Source organism: Bacillus rossius, chromosome 11 (genome assembly GCF_032445375.1).
Source record: "Bacillus rossius redtenbacheri isolate Brsri chromosome 11, Brsri_v3, whole genome shotgun sequence".
Taxonomy (NCBI): domain Eukaryota; kingdom Metazoa; phylum Arthropoda; class Insecta; order Phasmatodea; family Bacillidae; genus Bacillus; species Bacillus rossius.
The window spans coordinates 48,100,033-48,115,803 of NC_086338.1; the positions used below are offsets into that span (position 1 = coordinate 48,100,033).

At 36.3% G+C, this 15,771-nt stretch overlaps 1 protein-coding gene across 1 annotated transcript; it reads left to right on the forward strand.

Moving 5' to 3' along the window:
* The first annotated feature begins 23 nt into the window (after positions 1-23).
* On the forward strand, positions 24-12,229 carry LOC134536463 (alpha-(1,3)-fucosyltransferase 10). Its single transcript, XM_063376181.1, has 8 exons — positions 24-31; positions 327-363; positions 2,360-2,429; positions 2,624-2,751; positions 4,166-4,388; positions 6,338-6,521; positions 8,066-8,240; positions 8,883-12,229. The coding sequence occupies exons 1-8, from the start codon at positions 24-26 to the stop codon at positions 9,351-9,353; spliced, it is 1,296 nt and encodes a 431-aa protein (XP_063232251.1). The 3' UTR covers positions 9,354-12,229.
* Positions 12,230-15,771: the final 3,542 nt, after the last annotated feature.

Genomic DNA, 15,771 nt, shown 5'->3' on the forward strand with positions numbered 1-15,771 from the left:
CAGGTTGATGATGCTAAATCGAAATGACGAGGTTAAAACTGAAACTGTTGTTGAAAATAGTTGGTTATGGCATTGTTATAGTCATTGTGTTACAAGTAATTTTACAGGTATAAACAAAACACTTTGATCTTTTAAGCTTCGTATGAGATTTTTGTTTGTTTATTATTATACCTATTTCTTAATTTTCAACACGCTTTTAATCTCGATTTTAATCTACTTATAATTGTGTATCGATTTGAAACTTGGCTAGTGTATGTGATCCGGATGACAATACAATAATTATTTCATGACTATGACCCTTAAAAAGAAAGAGTGGTTGGGGAAAGAGGAAATTCGTTGGGACCAAAAATCACTACTGTTGAGGTATGGGCAAAAAACTTCAACTTTCGAGCTATGGGAAATAACCAAGCTTTTTTGCCTATCCATAAGGCGAGGTGATGGTGAGAAATTTTCCCAGGGTCAACTGCCCCCCTCCCCCCTCCTCTTTCTTCAGGAGGTCAACCCGTAAATATTTTGAAAATTTCAAAATTGATTTTCTTTCGATTTTGAGTGTTTCCGATCCAAAAGGCCGGGATATGGTGTAAAATTTGCCCAGAGTTTGACTGCCCTTCTCCCCTACACCATCGAGAGAGGTCATTTTCCCCCGATTTTTGAAATTCGGGATTGGGGAGATCAGTTGCCCCTGAAATTTTTGGGACTGAAAATTGATTTTGTGATGCATTTCAAGGAATTTATTTAAAAAATGTATTATATATTAACTAAAAGTAAAAAAAAAAAAAAAACATGATTTTATTGTTGAATGAACTATAAATTGAAAAAAATAATCTTTAACTTTTAGTAATTTGTTCAGCAGCGGTAGAATGAACTACAACTCTGTATAACGTAATTTTTGTGATAAGTTTTAAATTTCATTCAAGTACTAAACAAGAAAAATAATTTTAATGAAAAAAAAATCATGCGGAGCTTGATATCAGTTGTCAAATTTTCTATCACTAATGACTTCTTTAGTATAGTCATGAAAATGAAAAAAGATAGTACTCACTTTTTTTTCCATTAAAATTATCATTTTTTGTTTAATACTTGATTCTTATTTTAAGCTCATTAATAAAATAATGTAATACAGACTTGTAGTTTGTTCTATCGCAGTTGAAAAAATTACTTAAATTTAAAGAATATTTTTTACTTTACATTCTACTGTTTATTAATATCAAATAACAGAGTTAATAAGAATATAAATAATTTTGTTTGATATGTTTCATGCTAACAGTTCAGACAAGGGTATATTCAGATAGAGGCAGGGTGCATGGCTCTCCCTTCTGAAGCTATATTTTTAGATTGACTCAAGTATATTTGGCTATGCAAAATGAGAGTAATTGTGTCTTTAAAAATGTATTGGGACATAAAATCATTAGCAGTGGTACATAATGTAAGAATCTACATTTCATAAGTGAAAATTTCCTTATATTTATTTCAGGTTTTGGAAAAGCACTGAAGGGTTATCAGATAGCCTAAAATTGAGTTTTCAAAAGTTGTCTTTTTAAAAATTTTCTGGGGTAGGCATTCCATAACCCTCAGACCCCCATAAATAGGTATTTCAAAAAATATATTCTTACAAATTACTTCGATCCATCCCTCTTGAACAATTCTTGGCTACATCAATGAATTCAAAGAAATACGTAATTAAAATCCAGAATTATAACGAAAATTGATAAATCGAAGGCGGCTTAGTATGATCTCCACTTAGACATTTTGCCCACCCCCTCCATTTTGGAAATGTTTATAAGTGGTTCACTAACATGAACCTGTGAGTACCACTTCTGTTATTACTGTTCATAAAAAAAATAACTGGCCGATAATGATGTCTCCTTACAGGCAGGGTTTACATGAATGATACTTTTTGAAATTTTACTTCAATGTAGTCATCTACTAAAATAAGAGAATTGTTTCAGGTTTAGAATTTTACTTATTTAGAAAAAATATGGTACAAAATTTTATTTTTTGCCTTTTTTATTGATTGCAGAGTAGAAGGAAAAAGTGTGTTCCAATTATTATGTATCAATTTTAATAATCACATTGATAATTGGCACTTACCATTGGTTAAAGTAATAAAATGCTAATTGTTTTCTATATTTGACATTTTTTTCACCTCAAAAAGTTTATTTTATATTCTTGTAGTATTGTTAAAAATTAACCATATATTAGTTCTAATAAAATATAAAATAATTAATTTAAAACAATTAATATAAAAATATTTATTTTCATGGTTTTATTTATATAATATAATATATATAATATGGTTTTATTTATATAATTTACATAATTTGTGTAAACTGATACATTTCTTTATTTATGTCATCAGATTTATTTGGAAAATTTTGATACGGAGTTATATGAAGAAATTCAGCGAGGCACTGTATTGAAATATTCTGGTAAGTAATTTTTTTTAGAGAGAACAGAGAATTCTGTGTGTGAGGTTTGTTGCATTTCGTCATTAACGAAACTTCGGGATTATCTGAATGCTGGAAAAATTTTATTTTTTTTAAGGTAGATTTCAAAGAAATAAGTACTTCATATTACAACCGTTACGATGGTGCCACTGTTTACGTGTTTGGTTGTGTTTCAGACGTGAAGGACCCGGTTGTCCTTTGGTGGACGCCGTTCACTGGTGAGCCTGGGACCCTCAGGCAGTGCGGTGACTCTTGGTGCTACGTCACCGATGACCGTCAGTTCTTCCACGATGGCCTCGCACGGGTTAGTGAAGATGTTCTCTGCTTCTCTGATGATTGCTACATGGTAGCTGAATGGTCAGATAATTTTCCTCTCATCATGGCTATACTCAGAAATATTAGAGGGGCATCAGTTTTTACTTTACACCAGATATTAAAGTAACATTATTTTGGTTTTCTGTCTTTGATTCATTAGTTACTACCTATCTGATTTTGAATTGGTTGTTATTAAACCTCTCGCACACCAGTAGCTACAAATGAAACAAGGTTCTTTACTTTTCAAAAATAATTGTTGGGCTACTGTACGATTTGGCACGTAATTACTTTTGCGAGTACTAACCGTATTGTAAAAATGTTTGTGGGGTTCTTTTTCATTCCTAGGATGAAATTCACAGTTTGTAAACAGAATTAATTTACATGTTTGATCATTAGAAAATTTACATCTAATTAAGGTGGGTGACATGTTCTTTAAATAATTCATGCAATGGGGAGTATTCATTTAAACACAACAAAAAAATACCAACTTCTTTTCTGATTTATTAGAACATAGGTGTGAATTAATGATTACACAATAGAATGGTTACCCTGCTAACCACTACCAGGTGGCATTTTATTATTATTACCTGCAGTTGTAAATTCATGCAATAGATGTAAGAATGGACTATCCATGTTATAGAATTTCATGTCCACTACAGTGTACACTGTGACCATTACCTCTCCAAAGTCTGAGAAAGTTATAAGTCTGTATGTAAAAAAAATCGTCCACTACAGTGGACAAACAGACTAAAAGGGTTTTAATGCAGTTTTTTGGACATGCGCCATCGGTAGAGACATGCAAAATTCGCGGATTCATTTCGCGATAGGCTAGCGTCAAAACAAATATACCTTCGTACCGCTTCTGCGATTGGCCCACATTTTATCCGGGGAACTGTGAGCCAATGGGAAACACTAAACCAAGAAAGTGCGACAACATTTTCACACATTTGTGTCCTTTCCTTGATTTATTTTGTTACAATACAGGCATTTAATCATTGTAATTCGAATCTATTAAAGAACACTTCTTTCAATATAAATGGGTTCTAATGATGCTTTTTGAAATTTTTCTAATTCATTTTCTTATTTAAGTTCTTTTATTCAAATAATTTCTTTAATATTGTTATCCAGTGATTTTGATTGAGGTATTAGATTTCCGAGTTATTTCGTTACATGTGGATTTATTTCTTGTCCATTGATATCATTTATGATTATGGCGGTTATTTCACATTATTCAGTTCAAGTCAATTACATTTCGAAAATTTGAGTCCTTGCCAATGAACAGGTGTCATTTCCGCGAGTATTTAAAGGACTGTGGAGTTCGTCCTAGAGGTCGATGAATCCGCGGAATTTCGCAGGTCTCTGGCCGTCGGTGTTTTCATGCACTGTTGGCCCGTGTCTCGCAGGCGGTCCTGTTCTACGGCTCGAGGCTGGACCTTCTGGACTTGCCGCGGCCGCGAGACGGGCCGCGTCTCCTCTGGGCCTTGCTGCACGAGGAGTCGCCCAAGAACGTGCCGGCCCTCTGCCACGAGGCCTTGCTCTCCCTCTTCAACCACTCGTCCACGTTCAGCCGGCACAGCGACGTCCCGCTGACGCTGCAGTACCTGGGCGGCTCCGAGCTGCTCGCGAGTGAGGGCTCCCCCCCGTTCCACGTCGCTTCCCCGGGGACGGCATCCAGGGCCGGCGCGTCCATACAGGCGAACTAGGCAACCGCCCAGGGCGCCAAGTAGCTGGGGGCGGCGCAGCACCCCACATAACAGCTGATACAATATGTTTGACGATTATTGAAACTAGATGAAAATGGAATTTTTGTTACGGTTTGGAATGTTTATATTGATATAAGTAATTATTTAAAATCCACTGTGACCTGTTTATAATTTGTAATAAGTAAAAAAGTAAAAAAAAAACACAAGCCTGCTTACATTTGCTTGTTGACAAAATCTTAGGCTTACGTGATGTACTTTTGAGGTAAGGGATGGCATCATCAATTATTTTGCTGCCATACTATTTAATGTTTATACGCATGGTTTGCAGTAAATTCGTGACATAAACCGTATTTAATCATTTTATATGTACACAAGCAGACCCGGCCACGTGTTGCTGTGGCTGAGTGGTTTAGAAAGGATTTAAAAGACAAAATTTAACACAGATCAACATAACGTTTTCAATTCTATTTTATTATTAAATACTATGATTACCTTTATTTATAATAAGTCACAGTTCATTTTATTAATAAATACTCTGATTAGTTCTAACTATAATAAAGAAAATAGATATCAATAATTGTTAACACGTGAGAATAAAATCAAAAATAATACAAATAAAAGCGAGGTTACGTAGTACATTGATCAACGAAAATGTGCACAACATGGAGAAAAATAAATTTTGAATTGAAACGTAGCGCCATCTATGAGATATTTATGTCAGACAGTACAACAGTTGTCTGTAAAAAAAACTGATTTAAGGCGCCATCTGTTTGAGACTTATGAAACTTACGATTAATAACACCAATCAACATTGATAATCAGTTTATTATTAATTATAAATTAATAAGACCATTAATCGAAATAAAAACTATCCTATCTCTCAAGTTGGAAAAAATTACACATAAATGCAAATTTTCATTGAAATCGGTTGACTCTGTGAAGAGTTCACTAGAAACAAACATCAGGACACTGGATTTATATATATTAAGATATAGTGTAAAGGAATTTTTGCAAATTCACAGTTTTCTCCACAACCACTCACTGTCTTCCACTCGTGATTGTGGTGGTAGATAGCACTCGGTCCACCATCGATTCTAAGAGAAGGTTTGGTGTAAGTGTTTACGTAATATTGTTTTAATTTTTTAACTTAATTATTTTCCTCAATAATATCTTAAAAATAGTATTTACAAAATATTTAAAACAATACATATCCAAATATTAGAGATACACACTAATAGTCAACTCAAAGGTTTTGTTTATAAACAGTAAAGAGCGACTTCAGCGCCGTATGGAACTAAATCCCTAATTGAGCAAAACCTGAAGAGTCGTTTAAATAACACTTAATAATGATGTGATAAAAAAAGGGCGATATCCGTAATGAAATGGTATAACAGACTAACTATATATTTATTTTTATTAATGGACACATACTTCTCTGGAATAAACAATTAAGTAAAATATTAGGGACATACACTAATCTGTTGCAACATATTTCTCAGATATGTATGTGGTGCACCTTGTAAGATTTTAAATCTTTTCCCTGACTTGAAAGTTTGAAAACCACTGGTTTAAAATGACCTTACCAAATCGCCACCTGAGTATTGGAGTGTTCTATGTCCACTTTTTAGGTTTTTTATGCTATGGACACGAAATTAATATTAGTATTCATTTGTACTATATCCACACACGTCTACGCACATAAAAATGTTTGTTCTTAATTTAAGACCAATATTATTTTGTTCTATGTCATGATATTCATAGTTATTTGAACTTTCAAACGCTTATATCTCAGTTCCGACTTCAATGGACATAGAACACTCAAATTCTCAGGCGACGAAAAGCTGTGATTAACGAAGCCCTGGAACTTTCCAGCCACGAAGTATGTGGTCGCGACCGCGGAGAAGGACGCGCTTCTGGGGGAACTGGCCCCGGTGCTGTACATCCAGTCGAGCTGCGACGCCCCGTCTGGCCGGGACAGCTACGTGCGGGAGCTGGGCAGATACATCGGGGTGGACTCATACGGGAAGTGCCTTCAGAACAAGAAACTTCCTGAGAAGTACGCGTCTGTCATCACGTTGGTAATAGGCAGGGGCACGCATTTTTCACGAATAAACATGAACGCGTTTCAGACTGCAACAAGGTATACCCGTACTATTGGTTTATTCCTTGCGATTGGCAGCCGTCTGCGAGAGAAGTCGTTGCCTTATTTGACACAGCCACTCAGGACGCGTTTGCTTCCGTGCTGAATTACTGTGATTGGTGATGGAACGGTCGACATGTACATGAAAGGAACTCACCCAATCAGGAATCATAGACGATGCTACAATGTTTTAACTTTCAGCTAGTCTCGAAATCTTTTCGCGAAATATGCATGCCCCTAATAATAGGCTTTGGAAACCATCTGTGATTTGCGGAAGAGGTTACAAAACGTTTAAAATATTTTCAGCCCTTTCAGTGTACGGCAGTTAGTATTCACTTTAGCAAAGTCTATTTTTTTTTTTTTTAATACTTTTCTGTTTGCACTTTTTATTTGATATTAAAATATGAATATGTTTTTTTAAAGGACTTGTTTTTTTTTTATATAAATGTAAATATCATATGCTTCAATGTTATATTTTTGATGTATTTTATTTATTGTTTGTCTTATGCCTATGAACAGTTTAGTAGGCACAGAACAGAGACAACAATAAACACAGAAAACAAAGCATTGATGATAGAATCTGACATAAATGACACATAATTTATCTAACAAATATGAAACTAAAATATTTCTTAACATTTATTTCACAAAAATTTTTATTAATAAGCATGTCTTGAAAAGAACTACTCAGAAAAATAAATATTAATTGGCAAATTTTTTATTTTTTTGAAAAATTTGCTACTGTTAATAATGTAATAAATGTAACTAATAAGTGATGCAAGATCAAACAACATAATATAAATTTTTTTCAGTCCATTTAGTTTATACATTGTGGTACAAAATTAATTTACCATAACAAAACATACCTAACTTTTTGTGGTTTGAATTGAGTTTTGTCAAATTGCTGATTGATTTAATGTTTTACGTTGTTACATTTCAGTGTTGAGTGTTGTATTGGTATGTTTTGCGGTGTTATTTTGGTTTTATTGCAATTCACTGTATATAAACTTGTCCCTAGTGATGATTACAGAATATGCCAAACTTTAACATGCTGGAACAAAGACCCTACAGTGTGTGTACCGCTGCAGGAAACTTTTGAGGTGATCTTCAGTTCTTATTTGGGGCTGTGACGGTTGAGTGATCAGATCACTTGCTTCGCACCAAGGCTACCTAGGGTCAATTCCCGGTGGGGTCACACATGTTGGTTTGAAGCAGGAGGTTTTTCTCAGGATATCCCCGATTCCCACGTACATCAAGCTCCATTAGCATCTTGAATATTTTTACTGTCTCTAAAGGCCCAGATGTCGACATAAGCTCAATCATTTACATTCGTAGTCAGTGCATTTTTGTAACTGTCGTCGAGCAACTGAAAACTGTCATGAAGTTCAGCTGCAAAGTGTGTAGTATAGTTGAAAGTGTCTTTGGACCTGATTGCAATAACGATCTCGCGATCCTCGCAGCATCGCGAATCACAGCGAGGGCCAGGACTCGGAAGACTTCCTGAACTTCATGGCGCGCTACAAGTTCACGCTCGCCCTGGAGAACGCCGTCTGCGAGGACTACATCACGGAGAAGCTGTGGCGGCCGCTGGTCGTGGGATCCGTCCCCGTCTACATGGGCTCGCCGTCCGTGAGAGTGAGTTTCCGGACGGGCAGGAGCAGTGCAGTGCAGTGATGGTGCACCGCTCGTAATCCACGCACTTGGGCAACCATTTCCGTGAGCTGGTGGACTTTTATAGCGTGCCCACGTGTCCCCAGCAAACCGACTGTTTTATACGCACCTCATCTCTTGTCATTTACTCCTCAGATTGAGTCGAAGATGCAAGACTGGTCTACATTAAGAGAACATCCGTTAGTCTTGCATAGGAATGACTGCAGACAAATAGGGCAGATAGTGACAAACAGACACAAGAGACAGTGACACACAGGCATAGCGACAGACAGTGACTTATAAGTAGGGACGGATGCATGCAGATAGAAAAAAAAAATATTAAGTAGAGATGGTTAGATCTACCAGTTGTTTCAGAGTTAGAGGGAGAAAGAAAGAAAGAAAGAAAGAAAGGTAGAAAAATAAGAGGGAGGGATTATTTAAGCTTTCTGATTAAAAATTTGCAACAAAATTCTGGTTAAATAATACACCTCAGTTTAAAAGTAATAATAATAAAAGTGTATCTTAAAATGAAGTTGATTAAAAAATTGCAGGTGATTCTATTATGTTATTATCAGAGTAAGAAATGCATGATTTAAAATCGGGAAAATATCTGTATTTTTTTTGTAGGACTGGCTTCCAAACAACGAATCTGCGATCCTCGTTTCCGACTTCAATTCCCCCAGAGATCTCGCCAGACACCTTCTGGCCCTCAACGTTGATACCGCAGCCTACGAGCGTCACCTCCAGCACAAGGCCGGAAGGGTCGAGAACCGGAGGTTGTTGTCAGCTCTGGATGCCCGCCCCCCGGGGTCCGACTGGGGGCGCTACGTACAGCGCTTGGAGTGCCTCGTCTGTGAGAGGCTGGGGCCCGGCGGGGCAGGGACTCGCAGCGTCGTCGGTCCCCGGCAGTACGACTGCCCCGAGCCCCGGTCGCCCCTGACGGGACGGCGGGACGAGCTCGCCCCGTGGAACCAGGTCTGGCAGGCGGGGCGGTGCGAAGCGAGTCTCAGCAGGAGCATCGCGTTGCACAACAGGACAGTGTCCCGAGAGGAGTACTCTGAGCGCCTGCTCCAGCTCTTACAGTCTGGGGAGTGCTGACGTGTCCGTTACTGCTCCAAATCTTGCAGTCTGGAGAATGTCGACGTGTCTGTTACTGCTCCAACTCTTACAGTCCGGAATGTGTCAACATGTTCGTTACTGCTCCAACTCTTGCAGTCTGGAGTGTGTCGACGTGACTGTTACTGCTCCAACTCTTGCAGTCTGGAGTGTGTCGACGTGACTGTTACTGCTTCAACTCTTGCAGTCTGGAGAGTGTCGACGTGACTGTTACTGCTTCAACTCTTGCAGTCTGGAGTGTGTCAATGTGTTCGTTACTGCTCCAACTATTGCAGTCTGGAGTGTGTCGACATGTACGTTACTGCTCCAACTCTTGTAGTCTGGAGTGTGTCGACGTGACTGTTACTGCTCCAACTCTTACAGTCTAGAATGTGTCAACATGTCTGTTACTGCTTCAACTCTTGCAGTCTGGAGTGTGTCGACATGTCCGTTACTGCTCCAACTCTTGCAGTCTGGAGTGTGTCGACGTGTCCATTACTGCTCCAACTCTTGCAGTTTGGAGAGTGTCAACGTGACTGTTACTGCTCCAACTCTTACAGTCCGGAATGTGTCAACATGTTCGTTACTGCTCCAACTCTTGCAGTCTGGATTGTGTCGACGTGTCCGTTACTGCTCCAACTCTTGCAGTTTGGAGAATGTCGACGTGTCCGTTACTGCTCCAACGCTTGCAGGCTGGAGTGTGTCAACGTGTCCATTACTGCTCCAACTCTTGCAGTTTGGAGAATGTCGACGTGTCCATTACTGCTCCAACTCTTGCAGTTTGGAGTTTCGACGTGACTGTTACTGCTCCAACTCTTACAGTCTGGAATGTGTCAACATGTACGTTACTGCTTCAACTCTTGCAGTCTGGAGTGTGTCAAGGTATCCATTACTGCTCCAACTCTTGCAGTTTGGAGAATGTCGACGTGTCCGTTACTGCTTCAACTCTTGCAGTTTGGAGTGTCGACGTGACTGTTACTGCTCCAACTCTTACAGTCTGGAATGTGTCAACATGTACGTTACTGCTTCAACTCTTGCAGTCTGGAGTGTGTCAATGTGTCCGTTACTGCTCCAACTCTTGCAGTCTGGAGTGTGTTGACGTGTCCGTTACTGCTTCAACTATTGCAGTCTGGGGAGTGCTGACATGTCTTTTACTGCTTTGAGAAGTTGGCAGTGAACTTTGCTACGAGGAGAAGTCAGGGAAGCTTTATTCTCATTTTAGCTGCTATTCGGAGTGGCAGTCAGATGTAAAAAAAACCTTTATTTTTGAAACATGGCTGTGAAGTGATTATTTGTGTATAGCACTGAAATGCAAGTTATATCATGGAATTAAGTAGCATTTAACTAAAATTCAATTCAAAAATTAAAAAAAGTTATCTTTTAATGTTTGAAAATCATGAGATGTCATTTCCAGACAACAAATTGTACCAAAGTGCATGAATTAAAAAAAAAATTAATATAATTTGTTTCATTTTGCATTTCTTATTGGATCACATTTTAACTACAAATACTCCTTTATTTTTTTTTTTGTTCTGATTGTATTTGTATTATACCAATTAAAAATTATTTTATTGTAAAAATGTAGAATATAAATTTTAACACAATTTTGGTGGAGTATTACAAAATAGCTTTTATAAAAATAAAAACAGTAACACCAAATTCTTGTGTTGTAAAAACGAAATTGGTCTAATTTAAAATTGTATCTACTGATGATGGAGGGATGGTGGAAAAGGTGAGTAGTCATAGTTCTGTTTCACCTGTTTTGCATGGCTTCCCCACCCTCTTGTGTACCATCACGGCCATATGCTACCACTACTAGATAAGAAACGGTTTTACATTCTAAACAACAGTCTAACTATGCAACAGCAACATAAAGTGAAGTCTGTACGAGGCGTGACCGTAAAGTAAGTACCATTTGGTCATTAAAAAAATCATGAAAAAAAAATTTTTTATTGAAATTTTTAGTTTTGTACATATCTACAACATAATTTTATATAGTTTTCATTCAGTTCCAAGTACTTTTCGCAACACTCTACCAGTTTATTTAACCCCTCTGCATAGAAGTTCGCAGCCTGGAAATTAAACCAGTTGACAATCGTAATTTTGTACATTTTGCTGTAATTGTTGAATCACGTTTCATTAAATCAACCAAAATGAATCCCATTTCATCCCAAAAAATGGTAGCCATCATTTTTCGACTTGTGTACGGAGATAGCTTTAACTTTTTCCAGAGTTGTTTACTGAGCGCCTGTACTTAAGCTACACGCATTGCGTATATAAAGTTCATGATGCCTATGACCGAGATGTCCGTTCCATTGCCAGCATATTTACTTTCCGGACACGCCTTGTATAAGTCAAGACAAGTAACAAGTTAAAAGTTTTTTAACTTTCTTTAAATGTCCGTCATGTGTTCCAGAAAATTGTTGATGTGTGAATTTTCATCCAGACATTTTTCAACTGTGGTGGGTAAGGTACTACATAAATAAATTATAATTCATCGTAACTGTATGTTTTTATTAAACAACACACGCACACTGGAATAATTTCAAACGTGAATAAGTCCAAGATAATAGGCTCATTGGCAATAATTGCTTTTCAATTTTTTTTGGACCATGTAAATTGCTTGAAAGTTAAGAATACAGTACCACCTTCAAATAGAAAACTAAAATTTCATGTAAGCACAGAGTGATTGTCGTAGAGTTTGCATTCTGAATGACTCAATTTTATTACATCATTGTGAAAATTTATATATGTCTGTAATGTGATGTAACATGAAAAATTAAAAATAAATACAGTTTTATTATTGAGCAAAATTATTTCACCAGTTATATACTCTCATGAGTTATATAATGCCAAAGCAAAAAAAAAAAAAAAAGAAATTTGTCACTCATCTGTTCTTAACTTCTTGTTAGCTGATTGAAACATGTTGACAATTCTACAATTCAAATTACTAAGTTACCTGTCAGAAGTTGTGAACTTGGCATTAATACCAAGTAGTGTGTAAAATGTCATACAGAGTTTGTTTTTTTTTTTTTTTTTTACTAAAGTATCTAGATTTTACAGCACTTTTTTTTTAATTGCCATCTTTGTAATTTTTTAAAATCAAAATAATTGCAATGATGTTGATCAAAAAATTGTTGCATGCTTGCAACTAAAAAAAAAAGACAAGGAAGGTAAATCTACAAACTGTCAGCTTAGGTTGTTGCCAGTTCAATCTACACCTTCTCTTTTGAGTATATTTCACACAAAGGTAGGGGGTTGTCGCTAATCACATTGGGGTAAAAAGAAAAAAACTATAATTAAGTAACTGTGGAAATCAAGTGATTGAGAGAAGATTGATTGTCCTAGAGTGAAAATCGGGCTTGTGTTTTTTATGATCAAACTTCCAAGTTTTTTTTTTTAAATAAAAATTTTGAAATTCATGTGTACGATACTATTTGGAATGTTAACTCGTGACATTCCACATCACTGGGATGTACAGGTCATCTAATGTTTGTGTGTTTGAGGGAAGCCACTAGAAAAAGTAGATTTCCTGTAAGTTTTACAAACCATACACTGAGATTTTTAAATTATCTGTTAGTTGTTGTGCTACAGTTAACTCAGGCTTGATCTCATATATAATGTTATTTCATTGGGCGCGGTTACACGGGAGTCTGAACTACTTCAGGTGAACTAGTTCAGCTGTTGACTGCGGTTACACACAGTCTGAACATGTTTCGTTCGAGGCCATTTCCCATTTAACTTAAACAGGTTGGCAAAGTAGTTCAGATCGACATATCTTCTACATTAGCCTCTGATTGGCTGTTTAGAATATAAATAGTCTTTTGCAGAAATTCAAGATGGAAAGTGTTTCTGGCACAAGTTCGAGTAATATTTTACCGAATGCAACAAAAAAAATCAACAGATAATTATATATATATTTTTTAATTGATCCTGAACTTAATTTTCTTAAAACTGAGATAGGTACTCTTGCTCAAAAAATAATAAAAAATAAGTTAAAAAATTTTACTGTGCATGTTGTTTGAATTCCCGATATGTAAAAAAATATTCAGCAATATGTAAACACATTCCATTTCTGCTGATAATGCTGTATAAACAAGTGAGAAAATCCCGCGTTTTCTGGATACAATTACAAAATAGAGATCAACAACACAGTCATTCGTTGACAGTAGACAATCGGTTTTAGAGCTAAACACACTTTTCAGCAACTACCGTGTAACCGTACACTTTCGCGTTTGTAAACGTGTTTACTTAAACATGTTCACCTGAAGTAGTTCAGGGTCCCGTGTAACCGCGCCCATTTTCTTCTTCTTATTATTTTTTGAGGGGTTTTCTTGCATGTTATGTTTCACCTCAAATTTTCTCAATAGATATAAACCGAAGATCACCTGTAGCTGTTAAAATTTAGACAAGTGTTCATAATTACGATAGATTGCTTGACCTTTGAACAGCTAAAAAGTAATATTTAGTAAATATTTGGTAAAAACAATTTGTGACCCAATGTTGCAAGAGAGCTATCTGTATAATAAATTCATGGTACAATCTGAGAACCCCTTGATAATAATGACCAGAAAATGAAATAACGAACTCGGCATGTACCACTTACATCTGTGGGACTAATGCCTTTGAATATATATACTGTATAGAAGTCGCCAGCCCAGGTTAAAATTTCTAATACGGTTTTGAGGTAGTTGGTAAATTCACCGCCGCAATCGCCACCATCTCTAGGGCATCGACTTGTGGTGGTCCCTAGCGGACAAGTGTCGAACTCTTCAAACACCCCTTCCCCCTCCCAGTGAACAACCTTGAGCTGCAGTGAATGATAGGTCGGGGGTGCAGGGAATGACAGCGGGCGATAGTTCTGCGCTCTAACGTGTAAATAACAACTAAGACGATACAGGGCGTTACGGCAGCGCACTGCAGCGGTGAAGTTCCCAAGCTGCTCCTCATACGCTTCTGAAAAACGTAGAGTAAATCCTATCCACTCGCGACTTCTATACAGTATATATATTCAAAGCTAATGCCGAGGGAGAGCTACATTTTACGAGGGTATTAGATTTCAATTGTTCTGCTATTCGTAAGATTTTTTTACTATACACATCTTCATGTGTTCAGTTTAAGTCGGAGTTTTTGCTTTAGCAAGTGACGGAAATGTAGCAATATTTCATGCTAATGTAATATGAAATGTGCATTGGTGTTTGTCCATGAAAGGAATTTATTTTAAATGTAATTCAACCTAAACAAAGCTTGAGGCAACACACAAGAATAGAAATACAATACTTCTAACAGACAGTAATGAAAGCCCTGTGTTTTGTGGCTTCTGGGCACAGATTCCTCTACCTACTGGCATGAAGAACCATTCAAGGGAGTGGCACACCCATTTTAATTATAGCTTTTCTTTCTCTGCGTTAATTTTTTTGAAGGTTGCTGCAACATTTCCTAATTTGGATTGTCATGTATTTGCCTATTTTTTTATTCATATAAAATTTTAAACCTTGTCGTAGATAAATATCTTGCAATACAGTTATTGCCGGAATTGGTCTGATGTGAAAATTAAAATAAATTTTGCATATTAGTATTTGGTAAGGAAATGATACATTCCCCCAGTGCCACACCTCTTAAATATGCTCTTGCTATGCTACCAATACATTAGAGCTTTTTTTTTTTTTTTAATTATTATCTAGTATCCAAGCTGTGTTAAATGGTCAATAAACACTAATTGCATCTTATGTGATTTACATTATAGATAATTTCCCTCACACACCACATAATTGGTCAAGTAAAGATAAAAAAGATAGAACTTTATACCATAAGCTATTTCTATTACATTCTTTTGAAATACCTACTGAAATTATCCATGTTTTGACACACTTTTTTTGGTGACTTTTTGTACTCTGACGATAGACTGCATTGTTAAGATTGAAGACATTTTCCATCTACAGAAATTACTTGATTAAATGTTGTATGTTTCTTGTGGCTTTTAAAATATATTGATTCTCCAACTAACTGAAAATCTTTTTAGAAAAATGAGGAATTAAAATGGAGAGTGTCATATAATTGATGGTGTCTTTGATTTGAGTAGATACAGGACACCTGAAAACTGGTCATAAATATAAATAGGCACCAAAAAATGCAGCCATTGGATATTCTACTTGCAGGTAGTTAGTTTCTTAGTGGTACATTAAGCGTTAGTTCATCAATGTTAAAAAAAAAAATTGTACTTATGTGCATTTTTGAAGAGATGTTTAAAATTATCGTGCCACACCTAGAACTAATTGAAATTTAAAATTTATGTATTTTTTTGTAATTTTCATGGATCACACAAACAAAAATTATTTTTCACAATCCTTTTTTATATACATATATGAAAAATTGTGCTTCTTTAAAATTTTTAACATTCAATTATTGCAGAATGAAGAGT

Bases quoted from the DNA above. Each gene is read 5' to 3' on its own strand.
- LOC134536463 (XM_063376181.1), top strand. The intron at 2,430-2,623 runs GTAAGTAATTTT...GTTGTGTTTCAG, and splicing joins CACTGTATTGAAATATTCTG to ACGTGAAGGACCCGGTTGTC. The intron at 2,752-4,165 runs GTTAGTGAAGAT...CGTGTCTCGCAG, and splicing joins TCCACGATGGCCTCGCACGG to GCGGTCCTGTTCTACGGCTC.